The following is an 18,289-nucleotide window of genomic DNA, read 5'->3' as shown; positions in this document are numbered from 1 at the left end:
GGCCTTTGATCTGAGCTCAGAGTAGTGAAATTAAATCCAACGCGGAGGGGAATCGTGTGTGCAGTCGTGACGATCTGCAGCCCCGGTGTGCAGGGAGCCGCGCCCGCCCGGGGTCTCGGAGCAGCCGAGGGTCAGTCTGCCGCTTTGCTTCCCCCGCGGCGCGGATCAGGGCTGGCAGCGGTACCGGGCGGCAGCGCTCATCGCGGCGGGGCGCGGGCGCTGTCCTTCCACGCTTGATTTTCCCGCGGGAATGACATCACCGTGACGGTACGGCAGCCTGGCCTGTGATTGGCCGGCGTCAGCGAGCGGCTCGCTCCTCCCGGAAAGGGAGCGGGGAGGGGGAGAGGGACACCCCCCGCATCCCCCGGGCACAACGCGGGGTGGGGGGGGGGCTTGCAACCCCACCCGCGGTATAACGGGGCGGGGGCGCCCCGGGTATAACGCGGGGGGGGGGCAACTCCCTCGCAGCCCCCACCCCACCCCGGATATACCGCGGAGGGGGAGGACTCTCGCAGTCCCCCCTCCCCGCGGGTGCGCGTTGCGGCGGCGCTTCCCCCCCGCCCGGCGCGATGGGCGCGGCGGCCTGCGGGGTAGGTGCGTGCAGCGGGGGGGAGGGGGGGCACAGGCGGCGCGAGGCCGGGGGGGGGGCAGAGGCACCGCCCCCCCCCCTCCCCGAGCAGCCGCTGCGGCGCGCGCCCCCGACCGCTCCCGGCCGCGCGCCCCCCGCCGCGCGCCGCCCTCCCCCCCCGCGCCGTGCCCGGCGCCGGCCAATGAGCGCGCGCGTTGCTGGCAGGTGCGGAGTGTTTTTGTTTTGGGTTGAGGCCGGAGGAGACGCCGCGGCGGCGGCGGTGGCGGGCGGAGGCCGCGGAGCCCCGGCACCCCCTGCCCGCCCCCCTCCGCCTCTCCCCGCCCGCCCGCTCCCCCGGCCCCGCCATGCGGAGGGAGATGAACGGGGTCACTAAGAGCCGCTTTGAGGTGAGGCCGTAGCCGGCCCCGGGGCGTGAGGGCCGCCCGGCCTGGCTGAGGCGACGGGGGGAGGGGGGAGACCAGGCCGCAACCCCCCCCCGCGGCCCCCGGCCTTGGGTTGCGCAGCGAGCCCTTCCCACCCCCCCCAACCCACCGGGCACCGCGGCCCTGGGGCACAGCCGAGTCGCGGCGGGGGGGAGGTGAGGGCTGGGGGGGGTGTGTTTGTGTGAAGGGGGCTGCAGCCGCCTCTATGTGTGCGTGTGGCCTGCACCCCGGGGGGGCTGTCGCGGTCCCCCCCCCGGGTTAGCGTGTGTCTGTGTTCGCTCGTCGTGCATGAACTTCCTTTTAGGGCCGCGCGGCGGGGGGGGGCCGGGCTGCCGCTAACGTGTTGCTGGCTGGCGGTGTGCGCGCTGCGCCCGAAGTTGATGATCGAGCAGGAGACGAGCAAGCGCTGCCTGAAAAAGAGAAAAAAAGAAAAAAAACCCCAAACCCAGCAGCCTGGTTTAGATCGCCGCGGGGCTGAGGAGGGGGCGGCGGCTTGGGGAGGGGAAGGCCCGGCACGTCTTTTCGGAGCAGCGGCCGGGAAATTTCTGATTGCAGGGAGGTGGGGGATGGAGAGGACGGAAGGAGCGGAGGGTAAACAATAAGATCTATTCAAAGGATATGGCACAAAGCACCCCATCCAGCCAGGGTTGCTTCCAGCTCCTCATTGTTGTAACAGCTGTCTTCCCGAAGTGGGGGAGGAGGCTGGTATCAAAAATGGGAGCAACAGCAGGCTTTGCTTCTCATTGTTTTGAGAGGCTGTTGTGCAGGATGAAAATTTCTGCCCGATTATTCTCCCGGCTGTGTAGCTTCTGTCGTATGGGAGAACAACACAGGAGGGAAAGAGTGCCCTGTGAAGAGACTGGAACAAAAAAGGGTATGGCTGCGTACCTCTTCCAGGGAGCGGGGGTGTAAATACTATCAAAGAAAAATACTGGTTAATGGTAAACTAAAGAGTGTCCGATTCCTAAGGCCCGGAGAGGGACAGCATTGAATTCAGCAAGAACCGACCGTGGAGTTGAGAAAGGTGCAGGAGGCAACGATTTCCCAGTATTGCACATGAAGTTATTCCATCCCTCTATCAAATCCATTATCAGCCACTGTAAATGGGCAGCAGCATGTCTATTTAGAGTGGTTTCAGCTTGTAACAGTGCTATAAAATTCATGTTTCTGCAGTATCTAAATGATTGCAGTGTTGATTTCAAGCTGAGAACTCAGAAATAGAAGGCCACATACAGAAACTGTTTTATCTGTGGTTGTTGTTTTTAACGTTCTAGTCCATTCTTGGATGCACAGATTTTTTTGGAGAGTGGTGGTGTTTTGTTTTGCATTTTTATTACTGCAGAGTGGCTTGTTATCGAGGAGAGTGGAGAATAAAAACACACCGGTAGCAGCCTTCTGTGGGGAAATTTCATCTGATACTGCAATGACCTTTTTTTGCTTGCTTATCCTTTGTCTTGAAATACTAGAATTCATTCCAGTATTGGTGAACTGTTGATCAGGGTTATACCGAAACAAGATTAACCCAATTCATTGAAAAGCACAGTGGGGAAGTCTTGTTTTTTGTTTTGGATTTTTTTTCCTGGAATTGTATGTTACCTTCTTCCTATAGTTAAAAATGGACAAGTCGAAAATAAGCAAAATTCTTGAAGAGTACTTGAGATCTAAATTAACACCTGTCATCCAAAAAAGCCCTCTTCTGTTATGGGTTTTTTTTTTTTGCTCTATGTTTGTACAGGAAGTCAGTGTTATAGAAAGGCTTGCTTACTTTGAGCTACAAGAAGTGCCTTCAAACATTAGTCTGGTTTTAGATATACTTTTGTTAGTGGATTGAGGACATGGATATACTGACATGGTTTTATTAGCCCTAGTGCTGAGTATCTTTGACCCACTCACCTATATATATATGTATATATCTTGAAAGGGACAAGTTTTGTTTCAATACACTGTTTGGTTTTGCTTTTAATATACTGTTTTTAGTGAGGGTTTTTTGATCTGGAAAACATTAGTATATTCACATTTATAAACAGATCCCTTCTGGGAGGGGGAAATAAGGATAGAAGTTTAGTGATGCTTTCTAGAAAACCGTTTGTAACATAGCTGCCTTAAAAGTAAAACATCTGTTCATTGACAAGAACATGCTTTGTAGTGTAATAGTTCATATTTAATGTGACATAAGGACAATTATGCAAAAATTTGTTGAGACTGGAAGCTGCTCTACAGAGTCGTTGAATATTGTAAGATCAACGAAGACAGCAGTGGATTGAATGCTTGGTGATTAGTACTCCTCCCACATAGCCCCGTGCGTACCTCCAGATTAGACGCAGAACTGACTGCTATGGTAGTTTGCCTGACTAACAGGGGGTAAGTAGGGCCTTTAAATGTCTAGAGTCTTATCTTGGGGGAAAAAATATCGTGATGCAGAATTATGACTAATATATATTATGTCTCTTGCAGGCTTTAAATAACAAGTGAATTATTGAGGGGAAGTTTGGTTCAGTTATTCAGACAGTTTATTGTCTTTCATTAAGCTACATAAACAGATTTATGAACTATTGTTGGGTGATCTTTTTTGAATCTGATCTAGGTTGCGTTTAATAATCACTTCTTACTTCCATAATAAAATACAGAAATAGAATATGGGTTATGCTTCTTAAATTTGACTTTCCTGTGGATTTTTGGTATGTATGTATAGATAGCCATTCATTCCAGAAAGAATGGAACTCTTTATTTTAAATGAAAGAATGAACTCTCTGGCATGCCCAGCCAAACAAGAGCATATTCTAAATAGGTCCCTTTATAGGAGGTGTGGCCACCACAGAGAAAATAATCACTTACTGTAGCAAAGCAAACAAAAAAGGGAAACGCTACCCAGATTGACTCCTAATTTTCTGCAGTGTTGGTTTAGTATGAAACATGCCCTGACAGATCACAATCCTGGGTTGTATATAGGGTTTCTTTGCTTCCTGTAGTACGTAATAGGTGATACCTGATGAACTGCAATCAAATAATAGAAAAGAGGAAGGGGTGCCATTTCCTGATGATTTTGATTGACTCGTACTCTATGCTTTGAGAGTTTGCTTACCTTCCAAAGCCCCTGTTTCTCATCATTTCTTTAATGTCTGGCCCAGGATGTCACCTGGAGACAAAGCCATAGGCTCTTCCACTGCTTCAGTTTTTCTTTTGACTTACTCTTGTTGCGAAAACCACATCAGCAAAAATACTCTCACTCACTCCTCATCAAAACATGGTATGAGAAGGTCTTCTAGGGTAGAGTGCTCCTTTGAGCTTTCAGGTTTTCAGAGCGGGAGGGATGGGGTTAGGCAGCGCCGCTCTGAGATTGTTAGCACGTACACAGATGCAAGCACAGAGCTGATCCAGATGATCCAGCACAGAATTACCCGTGTGTGAGCAGCAACAGCATTTTATAGAAAACAGTGGCCGCTTGATTGTTAGACCAACTGTGGAGCAGGTCTTGAACATTTTCAGCACAAATTCTTAAGTTTTAAGCTTTCCCTGTGCAGGGATCTTTTGCTCTGCTAAGTTTTTTGTTCCATGGAGCCACGTTGTCAGACTTAAATAATTATAGTTGTTTTTTTTTCCAGGCTATGAGCAATACATGTAGTCTCCACTATATCCTTTAAAAAAAAAAAAAAAAAAAAAAGCCTTTCCAGCTTCCTCAGGGAGTCTCCAAAACCTCCAATTAGCAGGCATTGGTTTTGGCTGTAAAGTTTTTCTTTATGGGACAGTTTGTCCTGTCAAAGAAAAAAAAAATCTGAACACTGGAGATGTATCTGAGGAATGTGTGTGTGCTGGGCATGCAAAACCCTTCATCCTGCAGCAGGACTAATGCATCAGCTCAGTGCATTTCACATTTGCTGTCTCAGTATTTAGTGTTCTGAATGGGAGGGAATTCTAACTCTTCTGAAGTATGCTAATGGCCTGCACAGTGCTTAAATCTTGCTTGAATTTAGATCTGCCATGAAATGAGGTAAGCTGAAAGCAAAATGATATCCTTAAAAATGCCTCAAAATCTAGTTGCCTTCTAGTAATTAATCCTGTCTGTGTTCAGAAAGCTGAATTGAACAGTCTCAATTACCGTAATCCCATTTTTGAATCTGCTTGGTTCCTGTCTCTTAAATATTGTTTCCATGTTTCAGGACTGCTTGGCTTTGTGATACAGAGTTGATTCTTTGGGTTTGTCTTTGTTCATTTTGCATGGCTGCTCTTGTGCTCCTTTCTGTCATTCTGGGCAGGTCTTTGTTATTTCAAGTAATGGAGGTTGTGTAAACAGACAGACACAAAGCGGACAGGGAGTATTGATAACTCTTTGCATCCCAGATGCTGTTCTGCCAGAAACTTGCAGAAACTGATGTTATACTTGCAACGGCATTTCATTTTATGGCAATAGAAGAAAAGAGAAACTGCTGCTGGTGTAACAGAGTGAAGTCATTACATGGTACAGTTGAATCAAAACAGTTTTCTTTTGGCAGGTATCTAACAAAATGGCTCGTAAGTAATAAACAATGTCAGTGTCAAAAAATTGGGTTTTTTTTTCTTCTGAAGCTGATGTCTTTACCATACAGTTGTTTTCTCCCCTCACTTATTTTATTTTGTGTTATTTCATGCCACACTTATGGGCAATATTTTGGAAGCCAGCACTTCTGAGAACAGTGACATTTTGTTGGCAGATGCATAATGAAATCTTACTTTGTTGTGTACAAATAGATTGTTTAAAATGTAAAGTAATAGGAGAAGTAAACTGTAACCTGTTTCACACCGCCACTGTGGTGGTCCTGTGCTCCACGCCTTGGTAAAGGAAAGAGAAGATTTCAGCTAGATTCGGAAGGAAAAGTCAGTTTAGCTCAGCTAAAAATACCTGAGCCAAGCTGTAGGGAAACTAGGAAGGATTAAATAGGAAGATGGCTCCTTGTTAGAGGAGGGGGCAACATGGGGAGAGGTCTGATTTGCTCCTAATTTGTCTCCTTTGCCCTCTGCGTGCTGTATTTTGCAATAGTGGGTGCCCTATAGGCAAGTTGCCAGAAGCTGAAGAAGGCATAGTATGGAGGAACAAGCTCATTGTAAAACTTGTTGATAAACAGAAGATATTTCCAAAACCACGTGTAATAGCTTTTTATTTGAATGTGTTCTTTAAATTGGAGGGAAGGGGTGGATTCAGTCTCCCAGCTCTGTCACCCCGTGGCCTTTGTACTGGACAGCCGCAAGCACATCCCAGCCGTGGTGGGAGAGGTAGAGCAAAGGCTTTGCAAGCGGTGGATTTAAACAAGTGTGCGCTTTGAACTTGGCTCGTGTCACCTGAGAGACAAAACTTGTGTGCTGCAAATTCTCTTGTAATTACTGTAACAGTAATTTCAGCATGAAATACAAGCAGAAATGCCAGAAAATGGGTATTTCCTGCCCCTACTCCTTGCTGACGTGTGCAGTGAGGCATTCTGGGGCAGCACCTGATCTTAATTCTTGTCATTAATTTGGCCTGCGATATGTTAAAAGCGGTCATCTTAGTAGCAGTGTATTTCCTTGTTTGGATTGTTTGTGTTTGCAAGCAGCGAGGGCTTCTCCTGCGTGCTGCTGCAGTGAACGCTGCTCCAGTGCTGAACCCGGGGTTCCCCAGGGTGGTTTTACCTAGTACTGCCGGTTACAGCAGCCACGGCAAATGGTAGTTCGTGGACGTTCGTGCTCTCGGAAAGAGGGGTTTGACTGCTTGGACAGTGTTTGTCTCTCGTATGGAAGCTTGCATAACAGGAGAGAGAGCTGGAGAGCCCTTATGCAAGGATACGTCTCATTTTATTTTAGATGCCATTATTAATTGGAGGCCCGGGATAGATTAGCTAATTACTGTTTTCACTGTTGGGTTACCTTGCTGTTTATTTCCTTTGACTCATGCCATTCTGAAAGTCAACTTGATGAGTGTTTTAGCCGTGTTGATATGGTGTGAAATACTTAACCACACAACTGTGTGCAGGGGCCTGTGTGTGCGGCTGGTAGCTGCGTGCGTCTGCCTCGCTCGGGGGTCGGTTATGCTTTCAGGTAGATAATTCTTCTGTGTACGGCAAAATTCCCTGGTGCTCTTCCCTCAAGCTCCATCGCAAATAGGATTATTTAGACACACCATCATTTGGCTTTACTTCCAAGTATGTATGTGAATAATATCATCGTATCTTGAGTAATAGCAGAATACAGACCTAGTAGTGAAATACGTCACGATCGCTGACACAGAACTGCAGGCTTTGGAGATGGGCAGGGCTACAAGCGATTTGTTTATCAAATAGGCTTATTTGGGTGGTGATGAACTGCTGGAGGTACTTGAAGAGCAACAGGAGTTTCACTTTTGGCCTGAAAGTACTGAAGCATGTCACTGTTTAAAAGAGAAAAAAATCCATTCAAAGAATATTTGTAGTAAACAGCTACCCTGCTGAAGTAAGCTTTTAAAAAGACTGAAGAAAAAAAAGAACATGCTGAAAGAGGATGTCTTGGAGCACGGTTCGTGGTCATAGCTGCGTCCCTGCGACGTCAGGAAGTCTTTGTCTTATTTATACTCTCCTTATTTGTTGATTTTGGATATTGTCTTTTTGGGCAACGGTGTATTTTTAAAACTTTGAAGGGTGTGTGTGAGAAAGCAGCATCTTTTAAATCAAATATATGTAAGAGGTCATAAAATACCCAGCTGACCACTCGTAGGATGTTGAGGTTTTTAATGGAGCTAAAAAAAAAGCAGACACCCAAAACCAGCTTTGATGACAGCATATGCGGTATTTTTGCTTCTCGCTGCTTTCCCCATCGTATTTAAAATACAATACCAACTTTGACCTCTACGGTTCTTGGATGCGTTAGCTATCTTTGATGTTTTCAGAGAGTGTTTTTCATTCAGCACCAGATACAACTTCTGGTAAAGACAAAGCCGATTAACTGCGAGCTTCTGCCTGCCCAATCTGTCACCAAGCTGCTTCAGATCCTGGCCTGCATCTCTGCCAGGACCGTCCAGTGGAAACTATTCAGATGCGTATCTGCAGCCTGTGTCAGCTGGGAAAAGTCGGGTAACTGAAAATGCTGAGAATGGCTAGTGTTGGTGTTGTCTTTTAATGTGGAATTTAAAAACGAACACACTGAGGGTTTTGGGTGCAGTTGTGGGATGCTTTGTGGAAAATTGTCTCAAAGCCAAGACTGGGATAGGAAGAGCAAAACGTGAGCGGAAAAACATATGTGGGCACCCTTTTGGTACCTCACAGCGGTTTCTAGTTTAAAAAGATAGGATATAGCTAAAGCACCTGTGGTATTTTCAGGTGAAATTATATTTCTTAAGTCAAAGTAGTCTTCCAGTGTTTCACCTCCACTGCGTATCTGACTTTGGAGTTTTAACTTTGTGAATGCAATAACGCGACCTTGTACATTTACCTATTAAACACTTGATGAATTTCTTCTCTCTGCCTTACGCTGGTACGTAAGAGGTGCCTACAGCAGGAAAAGCTTTGCCATGGGGTGGATTTCTGCAGGGCTTCCCTAATTTTTTGTTTACTTTCATGCTTTTAGCATTGCTGGTTCAAAAAAACATTGGCAAAGATTTATTATTTTTTTTTTTTAACTTTGCTGCTGACTGCAGGGTACGGTCAGGCTGCGCAGGAAGACGGCTTCTCCGTGCCCCAGGTATTCTTTATCGCCAGCAGAAATTTGAGCTTTTCTGAAGCAATGACAAGCCGATGAGGAAGGAGTGATCTGACAGCGTATGTGGACTAACTCGCATATCGAGCTATTTTTAGGAATATTAAGCCTATAATAAGCCTTGTTGGCCAGGGTCTATTTTGTATCATTTTTGCACTGCTTAGTCATGGTTTGGTGTTTGGCATTTCAGCCTGGCTCCGCTTCGAGCCAGGCTGCACTCGGGGCGAAGGAGCCTGTGAATATAGTATGTGGAATGAGGGCGGTTGCCTGCAACTGGCAGTCGGCTGATTCTCGTTCCCTGGTTCTACTGACACAAATGCTCAGAGAGGATACGAGAGCGTTGAGACTGCTAATGACAGAGCTCGTCACAGCAGCGGCTTTATTCAGTAGACAGCCATTTTCCTAGGAGACTTAATACAGATTAAACTGGAGGGGATAAAAAAAGAGTCCCTGTATAAATAAAGGCTAAAAGGAAAATTCACCCAATCTGAACTGCTCGTGTATGTAAACAACTTTATGCTGTCTGTGCTCCTAAGAGCCTTGTATTTCACTGTCACTTTTGTGACTTCTCTTTGCAGTGTAATTATTTTCATCACCTCCAACAAGGCAGTAGCGCAGCCTGTTTAAACTGCTGCTTTGCTTACATCGTGTGCTGGGAAGGGAGAACCTCGGGACAGATACTCCAAGTGCGTCGTTTACATTTGAGTTACTCTGTCCCTGCAGCAGTGATACTGCGCTTAAGGAATGCAGAAACCTGTTCCAAAACGAACAGAACTAGAGGCAAGGTGTTAGTATATATTGGGAGTGTTTGCAAGAAGTCGCATCAAAGCTTCACTGAGCTTTTGCTGCAGAGGAAATGCATTCTGCATTTCATATTTATTTTTTGTTTTTGTGCTTCTTTTTTCCCCCTAGATTTGAGTTGCATGCCATGAGCTAAACTTGGTGTGTGACTTGTCTTGTTTCAATGACTCTGTGCTGGGCTTGCTCACTTATTGCGTGTGGAGCATAACAGATAAAAGTGGTACGAACACTGCTAGTAATATTAGGGTTTTAGATGTAAGCCAGCAGCTGTAAGGCTGAACACCACCTCACAGGACATCTCAATCTCATCTGAATTTAAACTCTGTCTTGCATGAATTTGCACAGATATGTTTCATTTTTTTCTTTTCAGAATAGCAGAAAGGTTGGTTTGGGTTTTTTTTTTTTTTTAAGAGCTCTGAAAGTTAATCTGTGAAGTGTCCTGGTGATACAGATGGAGGGGTGATGTAAACTGACAAAATATGCCAATTACATATAGGATCCTCAATTTATGATGGCAACTATTGATTCCCTGCCTTTCCTAGCTTAAAAGCAACAATTTCCAGATGCGTTATTTACTCTGTAACATTGCAGTCTGTTTTCTGTGTGGGTTTTAATTTCTTAATTTCCTGTGGTTATAAGCAGCTGCGGAGGGTCTGGCCAGCATCTACTTGTGGACCAAGGATAGCGGGCTCCTGGTCTAAACAACAGCTCCAGTTTTAGCCTTAGCTAGTGATGTGTTACTCTTTTATTTCATGTTTGAGTTTCTTACTCAGTTTCTGTTATGCAAGTAAACAGGATAAAGTATTTTAAAACAATATTAAGTATATACTTAATATTTTATAGATTAAGATGATCCTTTTAGACCTGCATTGTCTATTTTGCATTAGGTTTGCTTTATATTAAAACAGTACTGAAAAACCAATATAGATGGTGTATATACTTAGAAAAATATTTAGTCATTCCTCACTTCCTGCTGACCACCTGTATGGATGTCTCTCATTTCCTACGGTCGTGGTGGTGATTGGGTTGGTTTGTTTGTTTGTTTTAACTGAAAACTTACATCTGTCTTTTCCCCCTCTCTCTGTGTTGACGTGGTCTTACCCTTGACCATTGCAGTACGCAGTTTTGTTAATGCTGCTTTGGTTGTTTCAGATTTTCGTGCACATACTGGAGAGGCGGTTGGTGCTTGGGATTTTGCAGGCATACCATGTGCAATGTTATTTCTCGCTTGGATGAACGTTAAGATGAATAACCACGGGTCTCGGTGTGACAACTGACACAAGTTATTTTGCTGGCCTTCTAGCTGTTAACTCTGTAAAGCTCCAAACAAACTTTGTCCTTTTTCTCCATTGAGCTTTGAATTTTCTGCCTTGGAAGAAAAACGTTTGGGTTCAAAGTCCACAGCTAGCCTAACACTTGGTGTTCAGTTGCTGGGTTTGGCACTGATTCTTCTAATCTCAAGGCTTGTGTAACTTTTTTTATTATTATTATTATTATATCCCACCTATGTTAAAACCAGATGCAGTCACAGTTGTCTTTGCCAGTAGTGCAGTAAATACTTCTGACCTGGTTAATATATGCAACAGCTGTATTGCACTGTCAACTACCCAGTGTTTAACTTGCATCACGTATAAACATGGACAATTACTTCATGTCCATTTAGTGCTAATGGTAACATGCTGCTTGTCCAACTGAACATACTGCTATTAATTAAACACTTGGGTTCTGCAGCACTTCTCAGGATGGTGTAGGTTTTGAAAACCACTGCCGCCTTCCCTCTGCGCATGGCAGTGTTTTTTGTCCGCTTAACGAGCACGCAGAGGATGCTGCTCCTCACCTCCTGGGTGTCTGTAGCAATACGCTTCTTTATGTAAAAATGAGTCCTGCAGATGGGGAATGAAGTGATTGGTATGTGGACATGAATCTTCCTTAGGAGTCTCTTCAGTCAGATTGAAAATGAATGAATCCTTTTTGTGGTTAACCTTGAAATCGTATGCCAGTAAATTCTCATGTTTGTTGACAAAGTAGGATGTTGGTTGTGCTGTGAGATAACACTGTATGTTGGACAACTTAGGTCCCTAAGTTCTGAGCCGCTTTGAGCGTGTGAATCTCTGTGTCCTGTGGGGAGACTTGTCGGTTGTAGAGCACCAGTGTCCTCACCAGTTACGCTCAAGTCCAACTTTGTCCTTTTTCTGTTCCTCATAGTCTAGAGGACAAAACATTTTTGGGGGGGGAAATATTGGGAATAATGATGTTGTTCAGTATCTTCTGTCATATAGGCAAGGCAATATGATATGTCTGTGTCTAAACTGCACTTGGGGAAAAAGTTGTCTCTGCCGTTGTTTTAGTGGAAAGTCTTTCTAGTATGTCAGACTAGCAAACTGTTGTTCACTTAAATGCAGCCAGTAACTTCAGAATTGCTAAAAGAGAACTGTGTGTTTTGAATATTTAGGGTAATGTAAAATGAAGTGCGTCCTTTGTATTCTGTATGGTAATGTTCCTAATTATTTCCAGTAGATTGTAAATTTTGAAATAACTCATTAAGAAACTGCATTTTTCCCCAAACACAGAAAAGTGAAAAACAAAACTTTTTTTGTTCCTCGTAGGAACACCCCTCCAGCCCTTCCTCAACAATAAAATCAAAACCATTGCCAGATGTGCCACTTACAGGAAAGAATTGCCCCCTCCCTCTGCCACCTCAAACCGCAGAGGAGCTCTGTAACCAAAAGCCTACTCAGAGCTGGGTCCTTAGGAGCTCGTGTTGCCTTGCTCAGGCCGTCCATAAGCTTGGAAAGACTGTTTTGTGCCAGTGTATATTAGAGGCTTTGTGTGGAATCGGGAGTACCCAGAACGTAAGCAAAGATTTAAATTCTGTGAAAACCGATGAGTAAACACCCTTCTTGGTAGGGAAGCTTTTACTTGCTACTGTGGAGCAAGTAAATCAACCTGATATCAACACCTCCATAGTAAAACAGCATCTCTTTTTCAGATGGTAACTTTGCTTTAAAATATGACAAAATGTTCAGCACATGATGTATGGCTTTACTGAGAGGAGCTGTAGGTGTTGGCTGTGAGACCTGCTTGTGCTGACGCTGGCCGGCGCGCCATACATTTGTCATGTAGTGAGCAGGAGTTGCACAGTCATTCCCTGAATCCGTCCCCATGCCAAATACTGAACATATTAGTTAGCTCTGGGCAAAACATCCTGGAACCAGACAACACACAGACCTGAAGGAAAGAACTGAGACAAGTCTCCATGCTTGTATGGCTTTTGAAGCCTGGTCTGTGACAGCACAAGGCCGGCTCAGAAGGCTTTAAATGAGTGGCTACAGTAATGACATGATATTCTACTTTATATTTTAACTCAAATGATGCATGCTTGCTGGGAGTTGCTTCACTTAGCTTGCATCAGCTGTTGTTCACAAACCTCTTTGCGTGTGTGACAAGTGCTGTACATATGTAGGTGTTCCTCGTGTAGGGACATTCGTAATTACACACGGTGATCCACTGCACGCTCAGCTGCAAGTGCTGTCACCTGGTTCCTGGGCTGATGTCAGAAAACATGACCCAGTTTGGATTACTGTGCCCTGTAATGAATGGCCGATGCATCCAATGCCTGAATAGCAACTCTATCTTCTAAACTGCTAGCGGTGATTAGCAGTAGATAAATCTGTGTATTAGAGCTGCACAGGACACTCGCAAACTGTTGGACTCTCGGAGCAGCTGTATCAAGCCAGTTTGCAAAACTGTTAATATTCTGAAAGGCAAAGAAAGAGTTATTAAAACAAATAAACAATTACATGTTCTGCTAGGTGACTTCAATGTAAAAAGTGTGGGTGGTTGTTGTGGGGTTTTTTTGGGGGGGGGGAGGGGGGTTGCTAAAAGAACTAAGATTAAGAGACTGGAGCATCTCTTGAGGAAAGACTGGGAGCTGGGACTATTCAGCCTTGAGAGGAGAAGACTGAGGAGGGATCTTATCACTGTGTATGGGTATCTGAAGGGAGAGCGTAAAGAGGATGGGGCCAGACTCTTCTCAGTGGTGCCCAGGGACGGGCCGAGAGACGGTGGGTGTGAACTGAAACACTGGAAGTTCTGTCTGAACATGAAGAAAAACATCTTTACTGTGAGAGTAACAGAGCACTGGAGCAGGTTGCCCGGAGGGGATGTGGAGTCTCCATCCTTGGAGATACTCAGAAGCCATCAGGACACGATCCTGGGCAACGTGCTCTAGGTGATCCAGCTTGAGCAGGGGGTTGGACTGGTGATCTCGTGGGGTCCCTTCCAACCTCAACTGTTCTGTGGTTCTGTGACTGGAAGTCTAGAATAGCCTCTAACTTTTTTTTTTTTTTTTTTTTTTTTTTTACCCTAAGATTAGACTTATTCTTGCGTGGACTTGCCAAAAAGCCTTTAGCCTATTGGTATATTTAGATCATTATGCGTGTTGCTGTGACTTAGCACTAGGAGAGAAAATTGGTGAGTTCCAGGTTTGCTCTGCGACGTGTGTTCTGTGTTGCTGGGTTTTTCCTCCTCTGTCTGAATTTCAGCCGGGGAGAAGAGGCAAGGATTCCTCACTCTAAGGACTTTGTGTTTTGCTGCTTCCACTTCACGTGGTCCCTGCTCCCAAACTGAGTTTCAGACGTATCCCAATTCCAGCCTGTGTTTGCCCAGTGTCTATCATCTGAGCACCAGGTTTTGGAGGAAATCTTGTGGAAATACGTGGGTCTGGCAGTGTACCCTGGCACTCCTCCGTCTTTCGGCTGAGGGTGAATTCCAGAGCTGAGGCTCTTTCGCTGAGCATGTCCTGCCTCTGCCCTGTTGTGTTTGAGTCCAAGGACTTTAAGAAGACAAAGAAAACAAACCTGCCATTCGTGTAGTACTAGTCAAAGGGTAGTTGCTGTAGAAAACAAGGCTTTGGTTTGCACTGAAAGCAAGATAAGTTTGTCTATTGAACAATGGCAGACCACGGGGAAAACTGGAAGTCAGGAAGTTATCTGCGTTTTGCTCCAAGTTGTTTGAGTGTCCTTGATGTAAAATTTCAGTTAACAACACACAGACTATTGCCTGGATTCTCCCAGTAAAACATGAATTTGGAAAAAGTCTTTCTAACCAATGCAGAGGAGGTAGAAAAGGCTGGCTGGCTGCTTCTGGAGTCTGTATTTTAATGCTTCCTGTGCCTTGCCTGCTCTCTTCCAGTCTGGTTCCTTTTCAGGGACATCCTATTACTATGTGATTTGCTCCTTTAATTTGTCTCCCCTCCCTTTAAGTGGAGGGGATGGAGGATATTGGTTCAGATGCAAAACTGTCCTGGATGATAATGGGAAGGAAAGGATAGCTAGCCCATTTACTACTGTTCTGTTAACTGAGGGAAGGAAAAATTGTATTCTCATTTTCCCATGGATGATTCCTCTGCCTCTCTATTTCTTCTTCATTAGAACTTTCTCCAAAATGTCCTTCATTTCCCAAGTGATCACCGAAGCCATCTAGTTAGGTGACACAGTCCCAGCCCACCGCAAGTGCGTTAGCTCCTTTTGCAGCTGGGCAGCGTCTGCCCCGACCCGCGGCGGGTGGCGAACGCGGGTCCGCTCGCCCGGCCTCTGTAAGGCATCGCGGAGCGCTCGTGCTCAAGCGTGAATGCAGTTGTTGACTTGAAGCGCTCCTGTGCCCTTGTCCCTGAGGGAATGGACTTTATAAACTGTCTGCGCTAGCTTGGCAAATGGCAAAACTTGCATTTAATTATCTGCAAAATGGGCTGAGTAGTTGCCTGGCTAGTGGAGCATTTAGGACTTGCTAACTTGCAATATCATCTAGGGGAAAGTGATAAAAGCGCGTGCGGGGAGGGGAAGCGACGCTTGCGTGTGACGCTTCCAGAAGGAACAGCGGCGCGGCTTGAGAGTTATGTCCCACTTCAACGACACCTTCAGTGTCCTGAGATGATTTTAAAAAAAAGCCAGTTGTGATTTAGAAACACAGCCTTTAAGTTTTACGCTCTCTAAAGACATTGTTTTTAGCGTTCTCTTGTAATACGTTACTCTATTGTAGATTTATCTCTGGTTGGAGTGCATTAAAAGGCAGGCGTGCGTAAGGCAGCACAGGAGTCTTTCACGTTAAGCTAGGATGGTTTCTCTGATATGTGATGGGGCCGCATCAGTGTTTGGATAGGGACGTGTTACGTCGTGGGGCTCTCGGCCCTCGGAACGAGGCCTGGCGTAGAGCTTCGTAAGCCACTGAGATCTTACTTTCCTTTTTTAACTCTTAATCTGATCCTCTGCCACCTAAGTGACCTAGCTGATGCTGATTTTCTTTGCTTTGCGTACGTCCAACTAAATTGCTTCAGACCACTTAATCAACTGATAAGAATCGACCTTTTTAGACTGTAATTTCAGATAGTAGCTTTTACCAGGTGTGTAACTTGGGAAGATCAACTTTTGGTTGTTCCAGGAGGTTAAGGAGAAACTTCATAAATGAAACCAAATCTCATTCTGCGCGTTCACTGCATCTGCTTTGGGGTGTTGAAAGCATGCCTCTGGCTGGAGCGAGGCATCGCGGCTCAGCGGTCGGCTGGCTCCCAGATAGACCGCTCTTCTCTGATCGTTCCTCCCGCGGGCCCAAGTGTTTGGAGGTTTTTTGTCTGTTTTTCTCACCGTGGCAAGACAATGCTATATCTTTTAAATATGTGTAGATATTCCTCAAACAATACATGAGACTCGTCATCTGTTTTTCTTAAGGCTCCTTGGAAAAGAGAAGTTTGTCTCATATCTCTCACAGCTAGTGAGATTATTTTAGTTGGTCAGAAAGTTCATTTCAGATTTGTAAATTATTTGGTCAGTATGATAATGATTTGCATTAAAAAAGCTTATGGGATACAACAAACAGCTCTGGCTTTGTTACCTTTGAAGAGGATCGCAGTGTTTTTTGCAGGACCCTCTCTCCTCCCGGTGCAGCACCCAAGATCGCACCTCCCTTTGGGCAGTGCTTCATGGTTTCTGAAAGCCCCATTTGCCCTTTGCCTCAAAGCTCCTCAGAGCTGTTCTTGAACAATTTGCTGCAAGAATGATATGGGCGCTGCAATACCTTTTTGTTAGGCTCCTGTTCGCTGGCACTCTTTACTTCCCTTCTCCCTTACGGCAGCCAGTCCTGCAGTGCCCGCGTGCTCGGCCTCCGCTCGTTGGGCACTGGGGTTGCTTGAGCGCTCTTGTCGTAGCCTTTCCCTCCGGCCCCTTTGCCGTACGCTTGTTCGATGCGTTGTTGTACTTTCCCGTTCGGAAATGCCTGTGCTCTGGTGCTGTCGTGTACCTTGCAGAACCGCGGCACGGACCGAAGCGTGAAGCAGTGCAGCAGGTGATGCCTTCCTCCAGTCAGTGCCAGCCCAGAAACACCCGCTGACTGCCGTTCGCTCCGATAGATAGATAAATATCCCAGTTTATATTCCATCAATCCCCAGAACAGTCCTGGACCAATTAAAACTATATTAGGTGTTAGAGTCCATCCAGCTATGGTCCAGTCCAGGAGTTTGAGAGCTTAAGCACAAAGTTTATCTTTTGATTTTATTGGACCAGATGTCTCCCTTGGAATGGCCTTATTAACGAGTGGTTTCTTCCCTAGAGTAGACTAAGTTTGGTTTTCTTAATGAATAGAAGGCTAAATGGTTTAAATTGTTTCTGTTTACAGATGTTCTCAAACAATGATGAAGCTGTGATCAACAAAAAACTTCCAAAAGAGCTGCTGCTTCGGTAAGCTGCCTTTTAGTTTGTGAGCTTGGAGACTCTGCGGGTGTTGTGTGCTGTTGCTTGCAGCCTGTAGCTGACTTTGCTGGTATGCTCGTAAATCTTGAGCTTGGATTTTTTCACTTACGAAGTCATTTAAAAAAGAAAAAAAGAACAGAAGCAAATCAAAGGTCAACATCAGTAGCAGTTTATGCTAAATATTATTAGATTTTGTTTTTTTAAAAATGTTAAATTAATTTGCTGGTTGCCTGTTTTATAGATGGAAGAACTGTAGGACTAAACAAGTCCTTAATGAAAATAAATGGTAAGTATAGGCTAATACGTAGAACAGGATTCTGCCTGTCTTCTGTAAAGTGTTCCATTCAAAAAAAAAATCCATGTAAATTCTCTTGTTCCAGTTAAGCCTGAGCAAACTTTGTCCTGCTCCTTGTAAACAGGAACCAGATGCTCAGCACCTGGCAGGATGGTCCTGTTGGCAAAGACCAAACAGATCAGACTTTGTGGATGTTGGTATACAGCTCTGTCCTCTCCCTGCGCTGCCCTTACACGCGCACATTTTGAAGTTTGCCTTTCCCAGTGCAAGAATAGTGCAGTTGTGTGTGATTGCGCCTCAGTCATCGGTTCAATGTCTTTTAAGTTCATGATCATCAGTGGTTTAACTGAGATGCTAGACTGTAAATAGTGACAGGCAATTGTAGGTGGCGGTTTGAATTATTAAAATGAACAAAATTCTTACACTGCAAGAAACTGTGTAATACTGTCAGCATTTAATGGCAACAAAAAGTCTGGGGAGAGAAAGTCTGGTACAGGAAATGGCTCCCTCCTGACTTGTGAAATAAAGTGAATAGGAAAAAAAAATCTAACATTTGAGAATGACTCCTTTTCTTTCCTTTGACTGTACAGTCTCCTCTGTTCTCTGTAATGGCATCTCCAGTCTGGTTCAGTTTCTTTTACTCCAATATTATTCGTCTGAAAGCAATCTTAAATTGAACTAACTGTTTCTTCTTCAAAATATATGGCTTCTATAGCCCTCCTTGCTACTGTCACGGGTATTTGCTTTTTCAGCCTAGTATGTAGGC

General features: G+C 45.2%; 1 protein-coding gene across 6 annotated transcripts in view; it reads left to right on the top strand.

Moving 5' to 3' along the window:
- The first annotated feature begins 456 nt into the window (after positions 1–456).
- FBXL20 (F-box and leucine rich repeat protein 20) overlaps positions 457–18,289 on the top strand; it is a 43,654-nt gene continuing 25,821 nt past the window's right edge. For 3 of the 6 annotated variants that reach the window (XR_010392593.1, XM_064524697.1, XM_026114708.2), the window contains exons 1-2: positions 767–975; positions 17,155–17,216. Coding sequence is in view for 5 of the 6 variants with exons in the window: in XM_064524697.1 (XP_064380767.1) it covers positions 934–975; positions 17,155–17,216 (104 nt within the window). In the remaining variant the exon portion in view is untranslated. Of the gene's footprint in view, positions 595–766; positions 976–17,154; positions 17,217–18,289 lie in introns of those variants that run through there. The other 3 variants (XM_064524695.1, XM_064524698.1, XM_064524696.1) reach the window with 3 other exon arrangements.

This window comes from Dromaius novaehollandiae, chromosome 22, assembly GCF_036370855.1.
Source record: "Dromaius novaehollandiae isolate bDroNov1 chromosome 22, bDroNov1.hap1, whole genome shotgun sequence".
Classification (NCBI taxonomy): Eukaryota; Metazoa; Chordata; class Aves; order Casuariiformes; family Dromaiidae; genus Dromaius; species Dromaius novaehollandiae.
Note: the sequence above shows the minus strand (reverse complement) of the source record. Positions and strands in the feature narration are given on the sequence as shown.